Source organism: Sus scrofa, chromosome 10 (genome assembly GCF_000003025.6).
Source record: "Sus scrofa isolate TJ Tabasco breed Duroc chromosome 10, Sscrofa11.1, whole genome shotgun sequence".
NCBI classification, from domain to species: domain Eukaryota; kingdom Metazoa; phylum Chordata; class Mammalia; order Artiodactyla; family Suidae; genus Sus; species Sus scrofa.
In genome coordinates, this window is record NC_010452.4 from 9578881 (window position 1) to 9599869 (window position 20989).

Sequence of the window (20989 nt, forward strand, 5' to 3'; positions counted from 1 at the left end):
GCAGCAGAGGCAGATGGTAAGACAAGCCCCCAGGAAGTTGGCTTTGGGCAGAGGGGCAGCACCACCTCCCTCCTGAGCACAAACTAAGAAGCCAAAGTGAGATGAGCTGATCAGGCTTTCACGAATCAGGTCTGGTTTTCTGAAGACCCCGTAGGAACCACGAGGAAAAGAGGGAAAGAGAAGGGCAGAGGAAACCTTTTGTACCTTCGTTGTTCTCGTTTGTTTTTAGGGCAATGTTAGCCTCAGCAGGGGGAAGTAAGGAAAGAAAGGGCTCCTGCACCGAAGAAGGAGCAGCTGGTGGTGCCGGGTCTGAAGGAGGGAGGCAGTACTGAGGTCAAGAAGAGCCACCTTCGTCTCTCCAGCAACTTCCCCAGAGCACAAAACACAGCGACTTCCCAAACAAATGAATACACGAAACGGTATCAGTTCATGATATTTATTACTGGGGTTGTTTACAGAAAAGTCTTTTCTCCATTGTTAATTTAGACATAAGAAGAGGTGTCTGTCTTACGTGACCTCCTTTTAGAACTTTTATTTTAAAAAAATCATAAAACTGTCTACGTCTGGGAACTGACTAGGATCAATCCTTTAAAAAGCGAGGAGGGCTGGAGATGGGGTTTGCTTAACCCTTAGTAACTACGACCAAACAAGGTGTAGAACTTGGCGGGGTTCTTGCCGCAGACGCACTTGGCTGCAGGCTGCAGCTCGCAGAGCGGTTTGAAGGGGATGCAGAGGCTTTTGGCTCCCATGGACGGAGCGCCAGGTTCCAGATCTTGATCCCTGAAATTAAAACCATGTAAAGAGTCCATTCGTTTAGGCTGAAAATTCCTACTCTTTTTCACTGCGACACTTCACAGACTTTATCCGTTAGACGTAACAGTCTTACCTGGCAGTGGTCTTTTTGATCCAGTCTTCACAGTCGATTTCCCCACAGAATGGAATCTGAACAATCTAACATGAGAAAAAAATTCAGTATTTACAATTCCTTCTGTTCCGCAAAAGGAACATTTGAGTTCTCTGCTGAACCCGCAAGAAAAAGGATAGGCTTCCCGGCCTTTTTCAGGCCATGGTACCTTTGCAAACCTGCTAGGAACTGTGCTCAAAGGTGCTGGAGATAAGAAAGGATGTTTTCCCACCATCTCAAACCCGCACATCACAGAACAGCAGGACACAACAGAGACATCTTTGCAATACACTTAAATGTCCACAGCGCTAAAGAGAAGGAAGAACGGAGGGTGAATGTCAGAGCCCTCCCTTCAAACCTGATGACTGCCTCCCCCGCCACGTGGTTACCAGGAAGAGAGAGGCAGGGGACAAAGAGAACGCTGATTCGCCAATGGTTGTTAAAGCTCTTTCCTCGCCATAGAGAATAATGGGCAGAATCAAGAGACCTGGGATTTTAACCTAATTTATCCGAAATTTCAAACTCACTGCCTGTTTGAAAATCTCTAGCCCTGAGTTTTCTCTTATAAAATGTGGGTATTGGATGAGACGAGAATTAAGATTTCTCTTAGTTGTGAATCCTACATTTTTCATAGCATGTCTACTTCAAAATGAGGCTTATCTGCAATAACAATGACGCATTAGTCCTATAAAAAAATTCCTGTTAGGAGTAGAGAAATCAAAGACATACAACAGAAACGGTAGTTTAGGAGTTTGCTTGTGGTGTAGGTTAAGGATCCAGCATTGTCATTCCTGTGGCAAGGGTTCGACCTGTGACCAGGGAACTTCCACATGCCACAGCTGTGGCCCAAAAGAAGAAACGGTAGTTTAAAAGCCGCTAGAAGGTCATCCAGCTTCCTTGTCAACTTGTGATCAACTGGTTCCTGTCACACCTTCCAAGCTCAAGAGTCTCCTAGAAGCCCTTCCTCGCCCTTCGAATTTGGTTAAACATGTTTCAAAAGGTTTCTAAGTAAAGTGAAAGTAAACACAGATTAGGAAATTACAAAAAAACGAGGTTAGTTACCTACGTCTTTTAGATAATTAAGCAAAATGTGTTAGCCTGACTCCCAAAGCTGATGTTATTCTGGTGATGTGCTTAAGACAATAAAGAAGTAGAAAACTGCTAGGCACGGGCGGGGGGGGATGGATGATAGAACATGGAGGGGATGATAATAGTAAGTATTTGGATGATTTTTTAATATGTTTTAAAATATATATTAAAATTATATGCTAAATAGACAATTGTTTTTAATATAGGAATAATTTTATTATTTATTTATTTATTTATTTTTAGAGCCGCACCCACAGCATATGGAGGTTCCCAGGCTAGGGGTTGAATTGGAGCTACAGCTGCCAGCCTACACCAGAGCCACAGCAACTCGGGATCCAAGCCGCGTCTGTGACCTACACCACAGCTCACGGCAACACTGGATCCTTAACCCACTGAGCGAGGCCAGGGATTGAACTTGCATCCTCGTGGATACTAGCTGGATTTGTTTCCACTGCACCACAACAGGTACTCAATACAAATAATTTTAAATAAGTATACAGATAATATAAGGTCAATAATTATTAGATATATAAATTAATAATATACAATTTAAATATAGAAATTATGCAATGAAAAGTGAAGGAAAAACAAACCTAGGGATATAAGAGCTGAAGTAGCACAAAGTTACTTCCCTGTATTGAAAGTTGGTAAATCATTAGCATTTACACAAATAAAAAAGAGAAAACTGTACATTCATTAAAGTACTATTTAAAATTCATTCTGAAATACAGAATGGGGAAAAACTTTAATCACTGTCTTTAATTACGTGATCATACAAATATTAAGATAATTACAAAGAATGTTTTAAAATAATGAATTTAAATTTGGTTTCTTAGAAATTTTACTTTTGTTAACTCATAACACTTCAAGCTGTATTTTTTTTATAACTTTAACAGATTTTACAGTAAGTAGGCTTATCTTTTTCTCCAAGAAAAAAAATCACTAAGCCATGAGAAGGTATTTCTACTACAATAACTTTTAAAATTTAAAGTGGTGTATAGTATAAGAATGAACTCAACTAAAGCTGTTATTAAATGTATTTGGACTCATAATTTTGAAAAGAACATGTTTTAATTCTAACTTCAAAGTGAAGTTGACATAAGACCTGAAATTTCTTATTATGTATGCATGTAACTCATTAACATGAACGGAGAGTATGTATTTTTTTAGGTGACTTATTCAGCCATGGAAAGGTTTTTATCTCATATTATTTCTACATCTATGTTTTTAAAAGCTACAAAGCTACAATCTTTTGCAATATATAATATCTTGAACTTCACAGCAGAAAATGCTAATGAGAAGTATTAATACTCAAAAATCATGGTGATTGAGACATTAGTAATACATGCCGACAGTAAAATGTATATGTTACACGTAGATAACATTTATTTTTCATTCAATTAAGATCACCCCCTTGGAAAAGTGTACCAAAAGCAGGTCCTATAAATTAGACATATAAAGAAATTCTTTTCATTTTGACCAACAAAGAGGAGAAAACAAACTCTCATCTACACTCAAGCTCCAAAGGTCCCTTCCTCCTTTTCCTCTCCCAGTAAATCCAATTTTATTTACAAAAGCCTTGGAAGTTGCTTGCTGTTCAGTCAACACACGGAAGCTGAGCACCGTGAGGTGAGATGGAGGCGGGAACTGAGCACTGGACACAGAAACAACACTTGCTTTGGTCTCTATGCGATCTCTGGACACGGCCTGAAAACCCTACACTCTGCTTTGGGATCCCTGCGGAAATCTCTCCAAGAGCTTATTTAATATCAGAATGGAAAACGTGATCCACCGATACTCACTAAGATTCACTTCTTTGAAAGCAATGCACTGATAGTTTACATTATGGGTTTATTAACTCTTGCACAATGTTTTTAATAGACGGTACTGCAAAAGGGGACTATCTTATTTCTACAGTAAGGGAAGTTTTAAAATTCAATAAATAATGGAACAAAAAAAGTATAAAAAATAGAATGAAAGAAAAAATATACACAGCATCAGATAGCTATCCAGCCAGCCAGGAGAAGTAGAGATTAGAAGTCTGCAAAGTTCCCGCCCTGGCTCAGCAGTAACAAACACGCAAACCCGACTAGTATCCAAGAGGATTCGGGTTCGATCCCTGTCCTCTCTTGGTGGGTTATGGATCCAATGTTGCCATAAGCTGTGGTGTAGGTCACAGACGAGGCTCAGATCCCGAGTTGCTGTGGCTGTGGTTGTGGTGTTGGCCGGCGGCTACAGCTGATTCGACCCCTAGCCTAGGAACTTCCATGTGTGGCAGATAAGGCCCTAAACATTTTAGACCAAAAAAGAAAGTATCAAGTTGAGTGACAAGTTATGGAAGCCAGAAAGATAGGATATTACCAAGGCAACAGGCCAAGAATAACAGAAGGCTAAATACTGAAGAATTATGGATCTGAAGGCGATTTTGATGCTATTTTTTGCCTTTTTTGAAGGAGGGCACACTCATGACATGTGGGTTCCCAGGCCACAGTTCAAATCCGCACCGTAGTGACAAAGCTGGATCCTTAGGCTATACTATCTAGTCTGTACTCATTTTACAGGTTCGTAAACCGAAAGCCAGAGAGATTCATATCTTCCCAACTCACACAGTAAGAGACATGTTAAGAGGTTATAATCATAAGCAAGCAAAATTTTGTCTTTACCTTCAGCATGAATTTTTTTAAAAAGCGCATTAAGCTGAATCAGAAGAGAGGTCTAAATTCTAATAGCAGGTCTGCTTCCAAATGGTTTGGGGTAATTACTTAAGTCTCTGGTCCATGATTTTCCCGTTTATAACCTGAAGATGCAGACCAGCTGTACAAACACATGCACCAGAATACTAATGCCCATAAGTGATTCATCCCAGCAATTAATAATTTCCAAATCAAGACCCCTTCCTTGTGCAAACCAAGTTTGGGCTGCGAACTTCTGCATACACACAACATAAAAAGCTGATTAAATCTTCAAGCACCATTGGGAAAACCTGTGTAGTTTTAAGGAGCCAGAAGTACCCCCTCATTCTCAAAAACAGGCTTAGAAATGAGTAACGCTTTTCACTTGTTATTCACCAAGTTCAGTGTATTAAGATCCAGGTAAGCATACACGCTCCGAAACAGGACTTCCTTTTGTAGGATGCTGCACATTACATTTCTCAAATTAGAACAACGCTTACTTTAAGAACTTACAGCAAAGTGAGAGCACGAAATTCTCCAATAATGGGAATACAGTCATACAAAAGGAAACTTGTTTAGCCTGCATAAGGAGCATGAGCAAAAGGTTTTATGTAATCTGCTCACAGTGTTACCCCAACGATACGATGTTGTAATGCTGCCGGGAAGCCAGGAGAAAACAGAGTAGCAACGCGGAGTAACATATAATCCTTTTGTGTGACAGGCCTTGCAGAAGGGATTAACATCATGCATAAATTCCGTGAGTCTTAAAGTATCATTTACTGAAATATGTTTATATTTGAAACTTTTCAGAAGTCTCTTACCTTTCCAGAATCGAGCTCCTTCTGAAAGTCTTCCATTGTATTAGCCACAACCATATGAGCCTTAAGGTCTTCAGAAGCCCTATTATGGAGTAATTTAAAAATAATACATATTTTTCTTACTAATATGACCAAGTTTTTAAAAACAGCAAATTTAATGAAAGAGTAATAACCTGGAAGTGAGAAGAACTCAGTATGAACCTCAATTTTGTCTCTAGCAGTGACATTCAGTAAATCCTAGCTCACCACTGCATGAATGTGAACATTAAATGGAGAGTTTGCAGGCACACACAGGTGGTGATTACTTTTGTAATCACCATTAAATCTCTAGTGATCAACAATTTAATTCCTGGCTTTACCTCTTATTACCAATGAGAGTCTGGGTAATTATTTCAGCCTCTCTGGTCTCAGTTTCCCCTTCTACAAAACTGGAAAAATACTCAAGTCTAACTACCATATTGAATTGTTGTAATAATCAAACACAAAGGCATGAAAATGTTTGAAAAAGGAAAAACACACATACACATTACTCAAGCTCTTTTGCACACCATGCAAGTCTTTTTTTAAGAACCTCAAGTTTCCCAAATGGAAATAAATATTCTCTTCCACACTCAAACTCACACTTTACAAGAGAAGCACTCACAGGCCATGAGCAAGGAAGAGAAGGCCTGTTTTTCGTTTCTAACCTCAGGGCCAGGCCACGCGAACTCCGCCAGCGACTGCTAGCTAGCTACCGAATCCACTTCCCCTTCTTTCGCAGTGAGGTGGGCCCGTGTGACCAAGTGACAGTGAGGGGCTGGCTGAATGCACCTTTAAGCAACTTATATTAATTCACTGCATAAAAATGTCAACAAAAACCTTTAGCAGTGCTCTTCGAAGCAGGGGTGTACCCTGAATCACAAAGAGAGCATTTCAACACTACAGACAGAACAAGACCTATCTTAAAACCAGCGCATCAGAACCTGCGCGTGGGAAGCTCAGGTATGTTTCTGTTTCCAAAGCTCCCCGGTGACTCCGAGGAGAATCTCCGGAAAAGAACCCGCTGCACTGACAGCACTGCCCGCGTGGCAGCAACAAGGACAGGCAGCTTTCTCATCTTTCTCTCTGACAATACGACCTGTCCTGAACGCAGACGACCCTGAAATGAATTACAGCTTTGGGGGCCAAATAAATCCAGGAAGTAACCCCTCGAGATGGATTATCATTTGCATTTTAAGGTAAACAAGCCAAGAGAAGCAAAATCACTTGCTTACAATCACATCAATAAGCACCAAAGCCAAGGCTGAAACTGGTTCCCTCCTTAAATTACTGAGGCCTAATACGAATTAGGCCCAAGGTATTAGAAGATAAACAAGTGGAGATGCAGGAACTTACCCGCCCGTCTCAAACTGAGTCCCCACCCGGACGGCCACGGGCCTTCCTCTCCGCCTCAGGCGGGTAGGTAAAGAAAGGGAGGTGCCACACCTATGCCACCAACCTTCTGGTCTTCTGCCTTGAGGTCTGTGGTTCTGCACAGGTCAGGGCGGCTGGGCAGCCTCACTCCCAACCTCGCTCAGGAGGTTCTGGGCCTTGGAGCCAAATCCTAACCACCTGCGGAGCGCTTGGCCGGCTCGGCCCGGGAACCCGGCAGCTCCGCCCAAGGCCCCAGGTTTCGGCCCCAGGTGCGAGCGATCTCAAACACTCCCGGGGGCGGATGCTGTGCCTCCAACAGGTGATAACCATTGTGTCCCTTCCTCAAATTTCATGTATCATAAAAGCGTGGGCCTAAAGTTAACCCAAATTAGTCCACAGGACAGACAGTCCATTACCGCAAGCCTTGTAAGGAGCAGAAAGCACACAGAAAAACAATACCAGTCAAAACACACAAAGCGAAAGGCGAGTTAAGACCCACGGGAGTTGAGAGAGGACCTCGGGCTGGGGTAAAGGACTCGATGGTACAGATCACAAAGGCGGAGCGCATGCGAAGACGAGCCCCGCGCAAGTCTAAGGAACTGACCGTGTGAAGAGGTTGGCGTGGATGTCCTCCAGGAGAGCGTGCAGTTTCGTCTCAGCCTCGTTTTCAGCAAGCGTCAGCTTCTCTCCAGTATCTCGTCTGACAGCTACAAACTGACAGCTCTTCATGTCACGTGGCCCAACTTCAAGTCTAACTGGAACGCCCTAGAAAGCAAAAAAGGCAGTGAAAAGTGCTACCTGCACGTCTCCACTTATCCCATGGCTTTACCTGCTCTAAGTCCTCAAAATCCGCAAAACAAAGACAGAAGCAAACAATCTTAAAAAGGAGGTAACACTCCTGAGATATTCCAGAAACCTATTCCAATGAGAAGGCATAAACCTAAAGAAAAAAGGTGCTGCTCGAGTGCTTCTGAGCTAAGAACAAGCTTAGTGGGGAACAGGGTAGTTGTCTGGCTTCTGTCCCAAGAGCACAGGGACAGTCACACCGGTGCAGCACACGGAGATAACCACCAAAGGCTTCCTGAACCTAAGGCCACCCCAAGCCATCCAGGCCCTTCCCTGACCCGCGCGCGTGTGGCAGGGGGATGCTGTGCGGGGAAGGTCCGGCCCTGGTCACGGGACCTTGAGCATCAGAATCACCGAAGCCTAGGCTGCCGGGCTCCATGTACCACCCCCCGGCCCCTCCCCCAATTTCTGATCACAGCAGGTCCAGCGATGGGGCCTGAGGGTTTATAGTTCTAACAAGCTGGCAAGGGATGCTGAGACTGCTGGTCCTGGGACTGCCCTGAGAACCACTCCCAGTACCCTGTGGGTTTTCCCAAAGAACTGAGGGCCCATGTGCACGTTCAAGCTTGTGGTGTTTAGTCCTGGGACAGCACGTGAGGCGTCTGCTCTGTGAGGGGACTGAGGCTTAGAAAGACCTCTCTGAAACAGTAGGTTTTTAACAATTTTTTTTTTGGGGGGGGTGAATGATCCTTTGAAACAAATTTGGGGTTTTCAAATTTAAGTTAGGAACTGTGAAATGCAGTTTAGCTGACTGGGAGGGCCCAAATCAAGGCCAAAGGAAAATTTTTATATGTTACTCTAGAAAAAAATGATCTATCTCTAGAGAAGATCTGTTTATAATGACCAAATACTGTATAGTATTACATTATTTTACTGTTTTCCTTTGTTCATCCAATGTATGCATATGTAAGAAACTATTAAGTGCAATGAGACTTAGAAGATGACTAAGAGGAACTCCTGTTGTAGCTCAGCAGTTATGAACCCAACTAGTATCCACAAGGATGCGGGTTCGATCCCTGGCCTCCCTCAGTGGGTTACGGATCTGGCATTGCTGTGGCTGTGGTGTAGGCCGGCAAATGCAGGTCCGATTCAACCCCTAGCCTGGGAACTTTCATATGTCTCGGGGGTGGGCCTAAAAAGCACAAAAAAAAAAAAAAAAAAAAAAAAAAGGAAAAAAGAAACAGATCCTATCCTCACAAAGCTTCATGTCTTCAGGTTGTGCAGGGTAACCAAGACATGCCTACCAGCAGTAAAAATCAGCACAGGAAACCAAAGGGGGAGACTATCCCCAGCTGAAAGAGGCAAGAAAAGGCACCGGACAAAGCACAAGTTAATGAGCACATCCATCGAAACTGAAGAATACGCTACAAAATAACTGACCTATATCGACAAAAAGTCAATGTCACGAACTCCTCCTGACTCAGAGACGCTACAAAGACAGAGGCGTAAACCGCTAAGGACCGCATCCTGCGCTGGGGAAGGACGGAGCAGAGCACCGAAGCCGGGGTCGGAGGAGAAAGCCCCTGCTGTGAAAACGGCCTGGCATGGGCTGTCAGGGCCCGGGGGTGAGGAGGGCACCCACGCAGGGGAGGGGGTGCCGATGGCAATGAGAGAGAGAGGGGTACACAACATGGAAGAGCTTAAGACCAACTGGAGCTAGGTCCTTCACTGTCAGAGTTAAAATACAGCAAGGGGGGAAGTAAGACGGGGTCACGTGGGCTGACTGGAAGCAAGTGTGTGAACTCACGGTTATCGAATGACATAGATGGATACAGAAAGACAAATGTAAATGCACTGAGTATGCACGTGTGTGTGTGTGTGTGTGTGTGTGTGTGTATACACAAGTACATGCATCCCGCAGCTCCATGTATTGAGAAGGCCTGGAAGCAGTCAGAGTTCACAAGCAATGAGCTCACCTGTGCCAGACACCATCTTCTCCTAAAAAGAACCAGGGCTTCTTAAGAGAGGCAGCCAATTACAGCGCTGAGGCAGAGAAAGCACAGATAAACCCTACAAGATCTTGTGCCAGAGAGCAAGGAAGTGTTCAGAGAACACAAAAGTTAGCTGTAAGGGGTCCTACTGGTCAGATGGAAGACACTTTGAACATCAAAATAAATAAAGAGATTATAACCCACTGAATATCATCAGAAACCTTGCGTCCATAACAAATTTTAACTTGGAGTTCCAGTCGTGGCCCAGTTGTTAACGGATCCGACTAGAACCATGAGGTTGCGGGTTTGATCCCTGGCCTTGCTCAGGGGGTTAAGGATCCGGCGTTGCCATGAGCTGTGGTGTAGGTCGCAGAGGCAGCTTGGATCCCGAGTTGCTGTGGCTCTGGCGTAGGCCGGCGGCTACAGCTCCGATTGGACCCCAAGCCTGGGAACCTCCATGGGAGCGGCCCTAGAAATGGCCAAAAGACAAAAAAAAAAAAAAAAAAAAAAAAAAAAAAAATTTAAACTAACTAATCAATAAAAAGCCAATGAGAAATGCACTGTGTCAAGATCACAATAATTAAAGAAAAACTGAGGAACTATTCCAGAATAAAAGCAACTAAAGGGACAAGGTAACTATATGAACACACCCTTCTAAGCTAGATTCTTCTGCCATGAAGGCCATTAGACAATTCACAAAACCTGAATGGGTTCTGGAATTAGATGGTAATGATGTACCAAGGTAAATCCTGATTTTGTTGGCTATTTTGTGATTACAGGTTTGTGAGAACATGGGTGTAGATCGATGGGGCATCAAGGTAGCATCTTCTTTTTAAACGGTTCAGGCAAGAAAAATTTCTTTGTACCGTACTTGCTTTATTGTAAATTTGGGATCGTTTTCATCATTTAAAAAAATGTAGAACCTAAAAGGAAGAAAGAGCACAAGCAAAGACACAGAGGTGGGAAAAGAGACGGTCTGGGAAGGGAGAAAAGATGTGTGAAAGGAGCAAGGGACAACAAAAGCACAAAGACCGTGTGAGGCCACATCAGAGACAGGTGGGCTTTCCGCTGGCGGTTTTTCAAGTAACCAGTCAGGAATTTACTTACAAAGGACTTGGGGGTTTTGTTTGTTTTTAGAGAGCAACACGAAATTATCTCAATCATCCAACACCGTAAAAAGAAAAGGGTTAATTCACTCGTATCTTTTTCCCCTTTCTAGCCTCTAAAGAAGTGTTATGGGAGTCGCTGGGTTCTGGTCTGGCCACCAAACCACACACCTCATGTACTAATCCGGGTGAGGCTCACGATACAAACACACATCACACACACATATGCACTCTATGAAGTTAATCACCATCAAATAAATATGAATCTAGATTTCCCAAAAGGTTTTCTTTCCTCGGGTTTTTTTTTTTTTTTTCATTTAAAAACATTTTAATAAAGTCGAGTTGATTTACAATGTTGTGGTTTCCCCAGGAATTCTCGGCATGAAATGTACCATCGGTACTCTTCACTGCCTAATGAACTCTTTCTCAGTGCTCTTCAATGTTCAGCATCAAGTTGAGAACCTAGGCGCTTCGCTTTCTTTCCTAAGTACTGTAGACAAGGAAGCTGTAGCAGAGCCGGCAGCTCACACTAAGATAAACTTCCCCCAACACACACACAGTAGAGGTTCACCGGGAACTGGAAAGAAGGGTGACAGAGTCAAGTCAGGCCCAGGAGGAGAGGAAAGAGGAGAAGAGGAGGGACACAGAAGTAAGTATGGACAACTTTTTTTTTCCTTTTTCTTCTTTTCCTTTCAATCCAGCTCATTGCAAGGAGTCAAGTCTCTCTTTGGTACCTCAGGCAAATGCAAGTGGGTTTACACAAGCCATTACTGAAATCACACAACTGCTATTTCCACATAAGTAAAAAAAAAAAAAAATCACAATCAAAGAGAAATTACACAGAAAATATTCACCTTTAAAGCCTGTTTTAAAGGTGGGAGAATACGTAAAGGAAAAAGTATATTACACAGAGGAAAGCAGTAGCAATATAACTACTATTCTTCAGCGTAGAGATTTATCTTAGGGGCCATTTAAAACACATGAAGGGATAAAGATTAGTAACTGTGGAACCCCACATATATTAATACTGAATAATCTCAACATTGCTGAGCTTCCACATCTGAAAGCTTGCAGCTGTAATCTCATTACATGTTCTCATCCATTTCCTGTAACATGAGTTTATAAATTCCTGACTCCTAACAGCTAGTTCTAATGAGATTTCCCATTTCACCATAAGAAAAAAAAGCTAAATCCCAGAAGTTTGAAAGGCATAATTAAGAATATGGAACTTCTGGAGTTCCTGTTGTGGGGCAGCGGAAGCAAATCTAACTAGGAACCATGAGGTTTCGGGTTCGATCCCTGGCCTCGCTCAGTGGGTTAAGGATCCGACGTTGCCGTGAGCTGTGGTGTAGATGTGGCTCGGATCTGGCATTGTGGCTGTGGTGGAGGCCGGCGGCTTCAGTTCTAATGAAACCCCTAGCCTGGGAACCTCCATATGCTGGGTGCGGTCCTAAACTGCAAAAAAAAAAAAAAAAAAAGAGAGAATACGGAACATCTGTTAACAGCAATGTGCAATAAATACGTTATATCAAAAATATTAAGCCAGAATTTTGACTAGCCTTGATTACACAAAATAAAAATCAACCAGCCGGTGTGAAACAATGAGTTGTGAAAAAACCAAGTGGGACACCATGTCTGACGGGCTGTAACAGTGACACCTGAGCCCCACTATTCTGAGTTTCACTGTGGGGATGACTGACTTTATCAATTCTTGATATAAACATTTTAGTAACAAACAGAGAAGGCTTGCTAACCATAAACGGGGACTTCGAGACCATTTTAATCATAACATAACAAAAAGCCAAAACAGGGAGTGTGGAGGTAAAACATCCACGTCCAGAATTTACCTTGAGCTCCCAGTGATTGAACTTCCAGCCGGGAGAATAATTATCTCGCAAATCAACTCGAACGCGAATGTTAACACTGAGCAGCCGCCTTCGGTAATCATGGCACTTGGCGATCAGAGCGTCTCTGTCTTCCTCAGCAAGTGCATTTGTAATGCCACAAGGAATGACCACCACCTAGAGGCCAGCACAAGATCACAAATTTATACAAGGAAGCAGCCCAGAGAAGTAATGCAGTCACATCACCACGTAAGCATCCAGAAGTCCAAATACCAGTGACTACAAACCCTCACACAAATCAACCTGTGTGATTTCTAACCCACACTGAATACCTGGCAACTAGCGGCGTAGTGTTTGTCCATAATGAATGCATTTTTGTTCATTTATTATACACTGCTTCAAAAAATAATTTCTAAAAGCTTTATAAAATGGGTAAAAAAATTAAGAGTAAAAAACAGTCACACAAATAGTAGTTACATAATACTGAGGTCTAGACTCTATTCTATATTGTTTCTGTATCAGCAAAATCTACCTGAATGACATTCAGTAAGTTAAACTTTGAAATTTTCTTTACTCACAATGGCTTCTATTTTTATAAAAGCAATGATAATCAGAAGCATTTTCCTTACCTGGACACAGGCTACACGAGGCGGTAAGACTAAGCCCATGTTGTCCCCATGAACCATGGTCATAACACCAATAGTTCGAGTCGTCAGGCCCCAGGAGTTCTGATAAGCAAACTGCTTCTCTCCTGGTGTCTTTGGATCTTCAAAAACGATTTCAAACATTTTAGAAAAATTCTGCCCTAAATGATGTGATGTTGCTCCCTAAAATAGAGAAATACATGCTTCAATTGTAAAAACCTATTATGCCTTTGAAAATAACAAAGATCTTATACCTTAAAATGGCACCAGAGCCACTTTATCTTCCCTGATTTCCTACACGTGTTAAGTTTCTAAAGCATAACTGATACAACGTAGAGACAAAGTTTAGTCAAAAAATATTAGAGTAGTGTGCTGCTGTGAGAGGCCCCTTTCATAGGCGTTAACTTTAATTACAAAGGCTAAAGAAAAAAAATCCATGCTTTGGTAATTCAGGATATTTGGGGGATGTGACAGATTGGACTGAAAATGATAATATGGCCCAGGAAGCACATGAAATATTAGAATTTGTTTTCTTTTTTTTTAGGGCCGTACCTGTGGAAGAGGTCAAATCAGAGCTGCAGTTGTTGGCCTACACCACAGCCACAGCAACACCAGATCTAGCTGCATCTGTGACCTACACCACAGCTCAGGGCAGCGCTGGATCCTTAAACCACTGAGCGAGGCCAGAACCCATGTGCTCATGGATGCTAGGCGGGTTCTTAACCTGCTGATCCACCATGGGAACTCCAGATACTGATTTTTTTTTTTTTTTTTTTTACAAGAGTCCACTTCTCTGATGACAGAAGAAACTTGGCAGATCAGCCCACGGGCTATGCTTACAGTCACCCAGGAATCCCTAGGCAGTAGTCGGATACCTGGATAGCTCTTCCACTAGCAGATATAAATGCCTCTACTGTGGTCGTATAGTCTCCGCCTGCAAATTTCTCCTTTTCAGTCTTTCTTCCCTTTACAACAGGAATTGCCAGGAGTTCTTCATACACCTGCGCATATAAGTCAAGTATCTGCAAAACCTGTAACAAAATTTTAAATATAAGTGTTCCAATGTATGGCATATTTATTACAGACCTATAAAACTGTACTGTTTAAAACTAAGTGTGGTGAGGAAAGCACTTCAAACAACAAAAGTCTTTTGCTATGGAAAGGTTAAAGCAGCCAGTGTGACTTTATTAAGCCAAAAGCACTGTGCAAAGAAATTGAATAATTTTTTTAAATGTACATAAATTTAGAATATAAGAGAAAATAAATGCTTGTGCAAGATACACAGTAACCAGGGTAAAAATCTGAAGAGTAATTAATTTCACCCATGGGATTATAATTTCTTCCATACACTGAAGTCCACAACTATTTTCGTCTGAAATTTTAAAACAGTACGTTTTCTGACAAAATTTCAAAAGGCAGTTTCTTAAGTCCATGCACATTTGAATTAACTGGTTTTCTCTTTTAGCAGGTTATACATACATTTTTAAGGAACAAAATAATGTATACCAAGAAATTATCTTTTCATGTCATTTGAGATCAGATCAAATTTCAACCTAGAGTTTTTCTACTGGACGATAACTATGTAAATAGTTAGCACTGCGTCACTCACAGCTGGTGGGGCAAGACCACACAGCCGGGACAAAGAACGTGAGCATCATCAACAGGAAAGGTAACTTTCATACCTCCTCTGCTGCCTCTTCAAACGTAGCAAACGCACTGTGCCCTTCCTGCCAAAGGAACTCCCGAGTTCGTAGGAAAGGCTGAGGATGCTTGAACTCCCAGCGCTGCAGGAGGCAAGAACACAATTTGACCATTAGAGAGAGCATTTCGGTTTTTAGTAACAACTTTATGTGATAATCAGAAGTTATAGCTGTGATTCGAAATAGTTGGAAAATGCTTCCATACGTGCAATGCTTTGAATATAAACATAAGAAAAATGTACTTTTTAAATGCATAAGAATAACTGAAAGAAGAGGTGTTTACCTACCACCACATTGCACCACTGGTTGAGCCTGATGGGCAGGTCTCTGTGGGACTGCACCCACTTCGCGTATGCAGGGTACATTACTGAAAAGACGGGAGAAGACAGGCAGTTAGTCACTGAAGGCTTTGCTCCCCCCTCGGAGGCTGGTGAGAGTACAACTGGCACATACCTAACAATTAAAACACGTGTCTGTGCAGTAAGTCAATGTGTTACATTTCATAAAACTGTCCAAACTTGACTGTATGTTATGCTCCTCACAATGAAGATGACATTCAATCTGACAGCTTTTCAGCTGCTGTTTCTACAAACACTAAGTTCTCACGGCACGTACTATGTTCTATGTTCTTTGCAGCTGTTATCCTGTTCCATCCCCACATTCAACCCACAAGATAGATATCATAAGCTCAACACTGAAAACAAGGAAGCTGAGTTTTTTTCTTTGTTTTGTTTTTTTTTTTTGTCTTTTTTTTTTGCCATTTCTTGGGCCACTCCCACGGCCTACGGAGGTTCCCAGGCCAGGGGTCAAGTCGGAGCCACAGCCGCCAGCCTACGCCAGAGCCACAGCAACTCGGGATCTGAGCCACGTCTGCAACCTACACCACAGCTCACGGCAATGCCAGATCCTTCACCCACTGAGCAAGGCCAGGGATTGAACCTGCAACCTCATGGTTCCTAGTCAGATTCGTTAACCACTGCACCATGACGGGAACTCCAAGGAAGCTGAGTTTAGAGAGAACTTCAGTAACTTGCTGAATCCAACAGTTATCTATTCAAACTAGAATTTGGGTTAAATTTATCTGATGAAAGCTCTTACCATGAATTGCTAATTTAAAGTGAAGGTACCTGTCTTACCATAGACTACCTATAATGAGTAAAATATAAAACTCTGCCCAGCTATTATGTCAAAAAAGCTGGTGTCATAATTTTAATAATATGTCATTATCTACCATACAAGAGTATCACTAAAAGTATCAAAGAACAATCCTTAACCCAAAGACGGATAATCACTTTGAAAGATATTCGCAAGCCCAAAGGCTCAAAAGTCCCCAGAGGTACTCTGACTTCCTATGCCTAATTTTAGGAAAATCACTTAACCCTTCTGAGATCTTTTTTTAACCTAAAATGGAGATTACAGCAGCGGCCTCTACCTTGCTAACCACGCCACTAAGAACAGCACCACACGGGAAAGAAATCACTTAGTAACTTATAGAAACCTTATATGAATAAACCTTATAAAAACCTGTAATATTAAAAACCTGTAATATTAATCTGAAGCAAACGTGACATAAAACACTGGTGTTTGCAATTGTATAAGCAATTCCAAGAATAAAAACTTTTCTAAGATTAAAATTCTTTGGAAAGTTCTGAAAGACTATATTGCATAAAATGAACAATGATGCAAGTGGTTTAAAAAACAAAACTTGGTCCTCACGATGAAAAGCTCCACAATGAAGCCGTAAAGAGAACAAAATTCTACGGCACTTCGGTGTGCATGCATCTTTAAGCCTTAATGCCTTCGTGAAACCCTAAATCCTCAAGAAGGATTATAAGTGCCCCACGTCAAAGGGGAGACTGGCGGCTAGAGGCTGTGTCTGACGCTCAAGGAGCTCTTGGCTGTGCTCCAAGGCCCACCCTCACCTGTTTCACTGGTGGGACGGACGGCAATTGGTTCTGCCAACTCTGTTTTGCCAGATCGTGTCACCCAAGCAACCTAGTAAAATAAAATCATTTTTCACACTTTTTTAAACACTTGAGAGAAACAGCTTAGATGTAGGTAAAACGCTACTTCGAGTTTTGCTGTATCAATTAAGGCAACGTAAAAGGACTGCTGCTGTTCACCGTGAGAAAAGGCAGATGCTTACTGTTTTTATAAATGTTTAAGGAAAAGTAAAAGCCAGTTAATTAATTAATACAACAAGACGACTCAAAACTTGCCCTGATGAAAGAAATATAGTTTTTTTTTAAACTGGCTTTACGTTTCTCTAATTCGGTTGTTATAACTTGCTTTTAGATTATTATTTTAAAAGTGTGAACTGAAAACATCAGTTCCGAGTTCCCAAAGCAAACGGCAAAACTAAATAAAGCAGGCTACGTTACCTCAGGGGCGAAGTCGGCAATGTGTGTCTTCTCTGTCTCTAAGGCACCTTGAGACACAAACATGGGGAAATAGCAGTTTTCAACACCAAGTTTCTTGATCTCAGCATCAAAAAAGTCCTTGATGGATTCCCAAATGGAATACGCCCAGGGACGAAGGATATAGCAGCCACTTACATCATAGTACTCAATCATTTCTGACTTTGTGATGACCTATTTAAAAGAAAAATAGTTTCTGAAGCATGAACTGAACCACAATTATAGCGGAAGTGCCAAGAGTATGATGCCAAGCTTGAAAGGTGGAGGCTCCCCGCGCTGGTGAGTATACTCCTAAAGGACCTTTCTGCTCTGAGAGACAGCAGGGCTCTAAATTCCTAAGAAAACTTGAATTCCAATCTTGCTCCTACTGTTTTATTGTTTGGTGACTGGCCTAATCTCTTTACTTCACCACCACGACAACAAAATCAAATAACTACCTCACAGGGCTACTTCTTGATTCGGTATTTTAGAATTTTCGTTTTGGCTCGGCAGGTTAAGAACACGACATAGGATACATGAGGATGCAGGTTTGATCCCTGGCCTCCATCAGTGGGTTAAGAATCCAGTGGTAATGCAAGCTGTGGCGTAGGTCGCAGATGCAGCTTGGATCTGGAGTTGCCATGGCTGTGGCATAGGTCTCAGGTACAACTCCAGGTCAACCCCTAGCCCAGGAACTTTCATATGCTGTAGGTGTGGCCATAAAAAGAAAAAAAAAGATTTATGTGAACATGCTTTAAGAACTATGACATGTTTATGACTATACTATTAAAGGCATTATACACTATCACTTTCTGTCTGAACTTTAAAATCTAAATACAAAGTAGACTCTGAAAATTTAAAACACATACATCAACTGAATCTATACTCACTTGAGAATACCAATCTGCAAGATTTTCTTCTTTTTTTGCCTCCAGACCCAACCTGCAGATAAAAAAATAAAATAAAATATAAATATCTTCATCCAGCAATTGCTTTTAGGTTGAGTGGAAATAAACCTCTAAACTTCAAAACTGATTAGCTTTTCTTCAGTTTGAATTATTTCTATATTTGTATCTTTTCCATATTCATTACCATGATGTTTTAACCTAGAAAGCAGTTCAATCATCTCTTAAAAGGTGGTGTGGTACTGTCCCCCAAAAATTAGAACAGCAAAGCCTAACAAGAGTGATGATTTTAATGAAGACATTTCTTTCACCAAGTTCTTTATAAGATAACACATTTGCAGTAAAGACAGAGCCTGTTCACACAGCATTCTCTCGCTATAAAAGAAGACTCTTCCGTCAATCTCAATACAGGTAAAATCAGAGTGAGTAAGATTAGTATTTCACTGAAAGTAACATGTAAAAAGTAGTAAAAAGTAATAAAAACAATGGCCGCATGTACATATACCCATGCAAACATATAAATGCGTGCCTATATGTGTAAGTACCCTTACATGTTCTAGAAGGTTGTCTTTTAAGCGCAGTAAATAAAAAGTTGCAGAGACAGATGCACCCAAAATAGATTACGTCTGTAATACAAACTTCCAGACAATACTCCTTGTATTGAAGCACTGACAATTATTCAGGAAAATGTGGTCTTATGGTCCACACAGAAAAATTTACTCGTTTAGTTATGTTCTATAAAAAGTGTATCTTTGTAGAGTTTAAAAACAAGGCTTTATTGGTTTAAAATCTTAACGTATTTACACTGCACTCTCTGGGTCACTTTGACACATCTCCACGAAATGCTTACGTGAAACCTGGCCCTTGCAGGAGCAGTCAGGAGGTAAAAGGTGAAAAGTTGGATTCTCCTCCTACTATGCTATAAATCTGATCACCCAGTCAACGCGCAAGAAACCTAACTGCTGTATTCCCGTTTGAGGAGACACTGTGTGTACACTGTGAGAGACGAGAGGCAGAATTTGAAATTCACCGAAATAAATCCAACGCCAAAGTACCTCTGACGAGCAGCTGCTCACACCAGCTTAGCTGAGGTTCAGCTTAGAGCGAAGCTCACATCCAGGTGGCTCTACTTTGGGACGGGGGTCATATGGGAATCACACGGTGCACATGGGTTAGAAGATACTGAACCACCACCTATTCCATGGTGGTGTCTTTAAACCAGCTTTGGTTTATGTTTAACTAACCAATATTAAACTCCTATTGAGAATGAAGTTCTCATTTAGTCCCTTCATAAGATTTTCATTTGAAAAATCTGCTGAAGTGCAAAAAAAGCCCTACGTTTACAGCTAGGCTAACAACCGCGTGAAAAGGGAGGAAGAGATGGATCGAGAAGGAGCCCCTTCAGAGGCTGTCAGTCACTACAGGGGAGGAGGCCCTGGGGAGACGGGGAGCGGGCCCTGAGTGGGGCCTCACCTACATTTTATAGTCTGACATTCTCAAACCAACCAAGTGAATGGGTCACCTATTTAAATAAACAGAAAATGAACAGAAGCTATCTGCCGACATTACACCTTTACTGTTTTCTAACTTACGGGATAATTTGTTTAACAAACATAATTTGGGTTGAATTCACCCCAAACGGTGCTTCACTTCGAAGGAAGCGCCCGCATCTGGTACCTGGTCTGCTTCTTCGGCCCCGGTCCTTCCCCCGCGCCGCCTGGTGACAGCCCACTCTCTGGGGTTTTAGAAGCATCTTTCTTTTGGCCATCGTTTTGCTTCTGGGGCTTGTTCTGCTTTTCAGATTTGTTTTCTTTTTCTTTCTTTTTCTTATCTCTGTCCTCAGCCCCAGTGACAGAGACAGGCTTGTAATCGACTCCAGTCAGAGACTTGTACTGTGCCTTCAGCTGAAGGAGTTCCTGCACAGCGGTGTCTACATGGTCCTTTAGTTTAAGGAGAGAGAGAGGGAAGGGAGAAAACAGCATTTAGTTCAAATCACCGCCTAAGCGCCAAGGTCCAAAGCTTTGCAAGCAAATGTGAAAACACAACGAAAGGCAGGGGGGCATGGGGGAGGGGTGGAAAAGGCGGAACACACCACCTACTGAAAGCAAAAAGAAGAACAGGATAACAGGGACAGAAGTAGAAAAAGTACCATAAGGTACTGGTCAAACAACTGTCACTAGCCACGTGTAGCTATTGAAATGTAACTGAAATTGAAAATTCCATGCCTCAGTCACCAGAGCCACATTTCAAGTGGTCAGGAGCACTGTGGCTAGGAAGCACTTGGGCCTAACACATATTCTGGTACCATTTCAAGTTAAGAACCTTTAAATTACATTAAGTTGAACATTTCACAATTCTGAAGATGAGAGTAAATTAAGTTTCTGTATTACTGGTTCCACTTCAAAACCTCTAATGACTTACTGCTTTCCACTCACATGAATCTGTACCCCCAAGTCCTATTCCGAGAACGATAATCCGTTAGTGCAAACCACACCAGAGCTCACAGTGAAACTTGCCATGCGAGACTGACAGTTTCAGAAGAATGAGCCAAAGAGGGGCCACACGGAGCCAGGCACTGCTGGAGTCTGGGATCGTGCAGACAAGAGAGCAACAGACAGTTTAACAAACAAATCCTGGGTATTTAAGTGTTGTGTCAGAGAAAGGCAGTGTCACATGAGGGCGTCCAGACAACTCTAGGTGGGGGGAGGAAAGCCTCAAGAAAGGCTCCTGCAAAAGGCAGGA

General features: G+C 42.1%; 1 protein-coding gene across 2 annotated transcripts in view; it reads right to left on the reverse strand.

Moving 5' to 3' along the window:
- Positions 421-20989, reverse strand: part of EPRS (glutamyl-prolyl-tRNA synthetase) — a 69116-nt gene continuing 48547 nt past the window's right edge. For both annotated transcript variants that reach the window (XM_021064315.1, XM_021064314.1), the window contains 13 exons: positions 19925-20187; positions 18233-18284; positions 17328-17537; positions 16869-16941; positions 15234-15313; positions 14929-15030; positions 14122-14277; positions 13232-13429; positions 12606-12779; positions 7480-7640; positions 5487-5565; positions 887-951; positions 421-780 (listed from right to left, as the gene is read on the reverse strand). In XM_021064315.1, the coding sequence (XP_020919974.1) occupies positions 630-780; positions 887-951; positions 5487-5565; positions 7480-7640; positions 12606-12779; positions 13232-13429; positions 14122-14277; positions 14929-15030; positions 15234-15313; positions 16869-16941; positions 17328-17537; positions 18233-18284; positions 19925-20187 (1764 nt within the window). In that variant the 3' untranslated portion in view covers positions 421-629. The remainder of the gene's footprint in view (positions 781-886; positions 952-5486; positions 5566-7479; positions 7641-12605; positions 12780-13231; positions 13430-14121; positions 14278-14928; positions 15031-15233; positions 15314-16868; positions 16942-17327; positions 17538-18232; positions 18285-19924; positions 20188-20989) is intronic.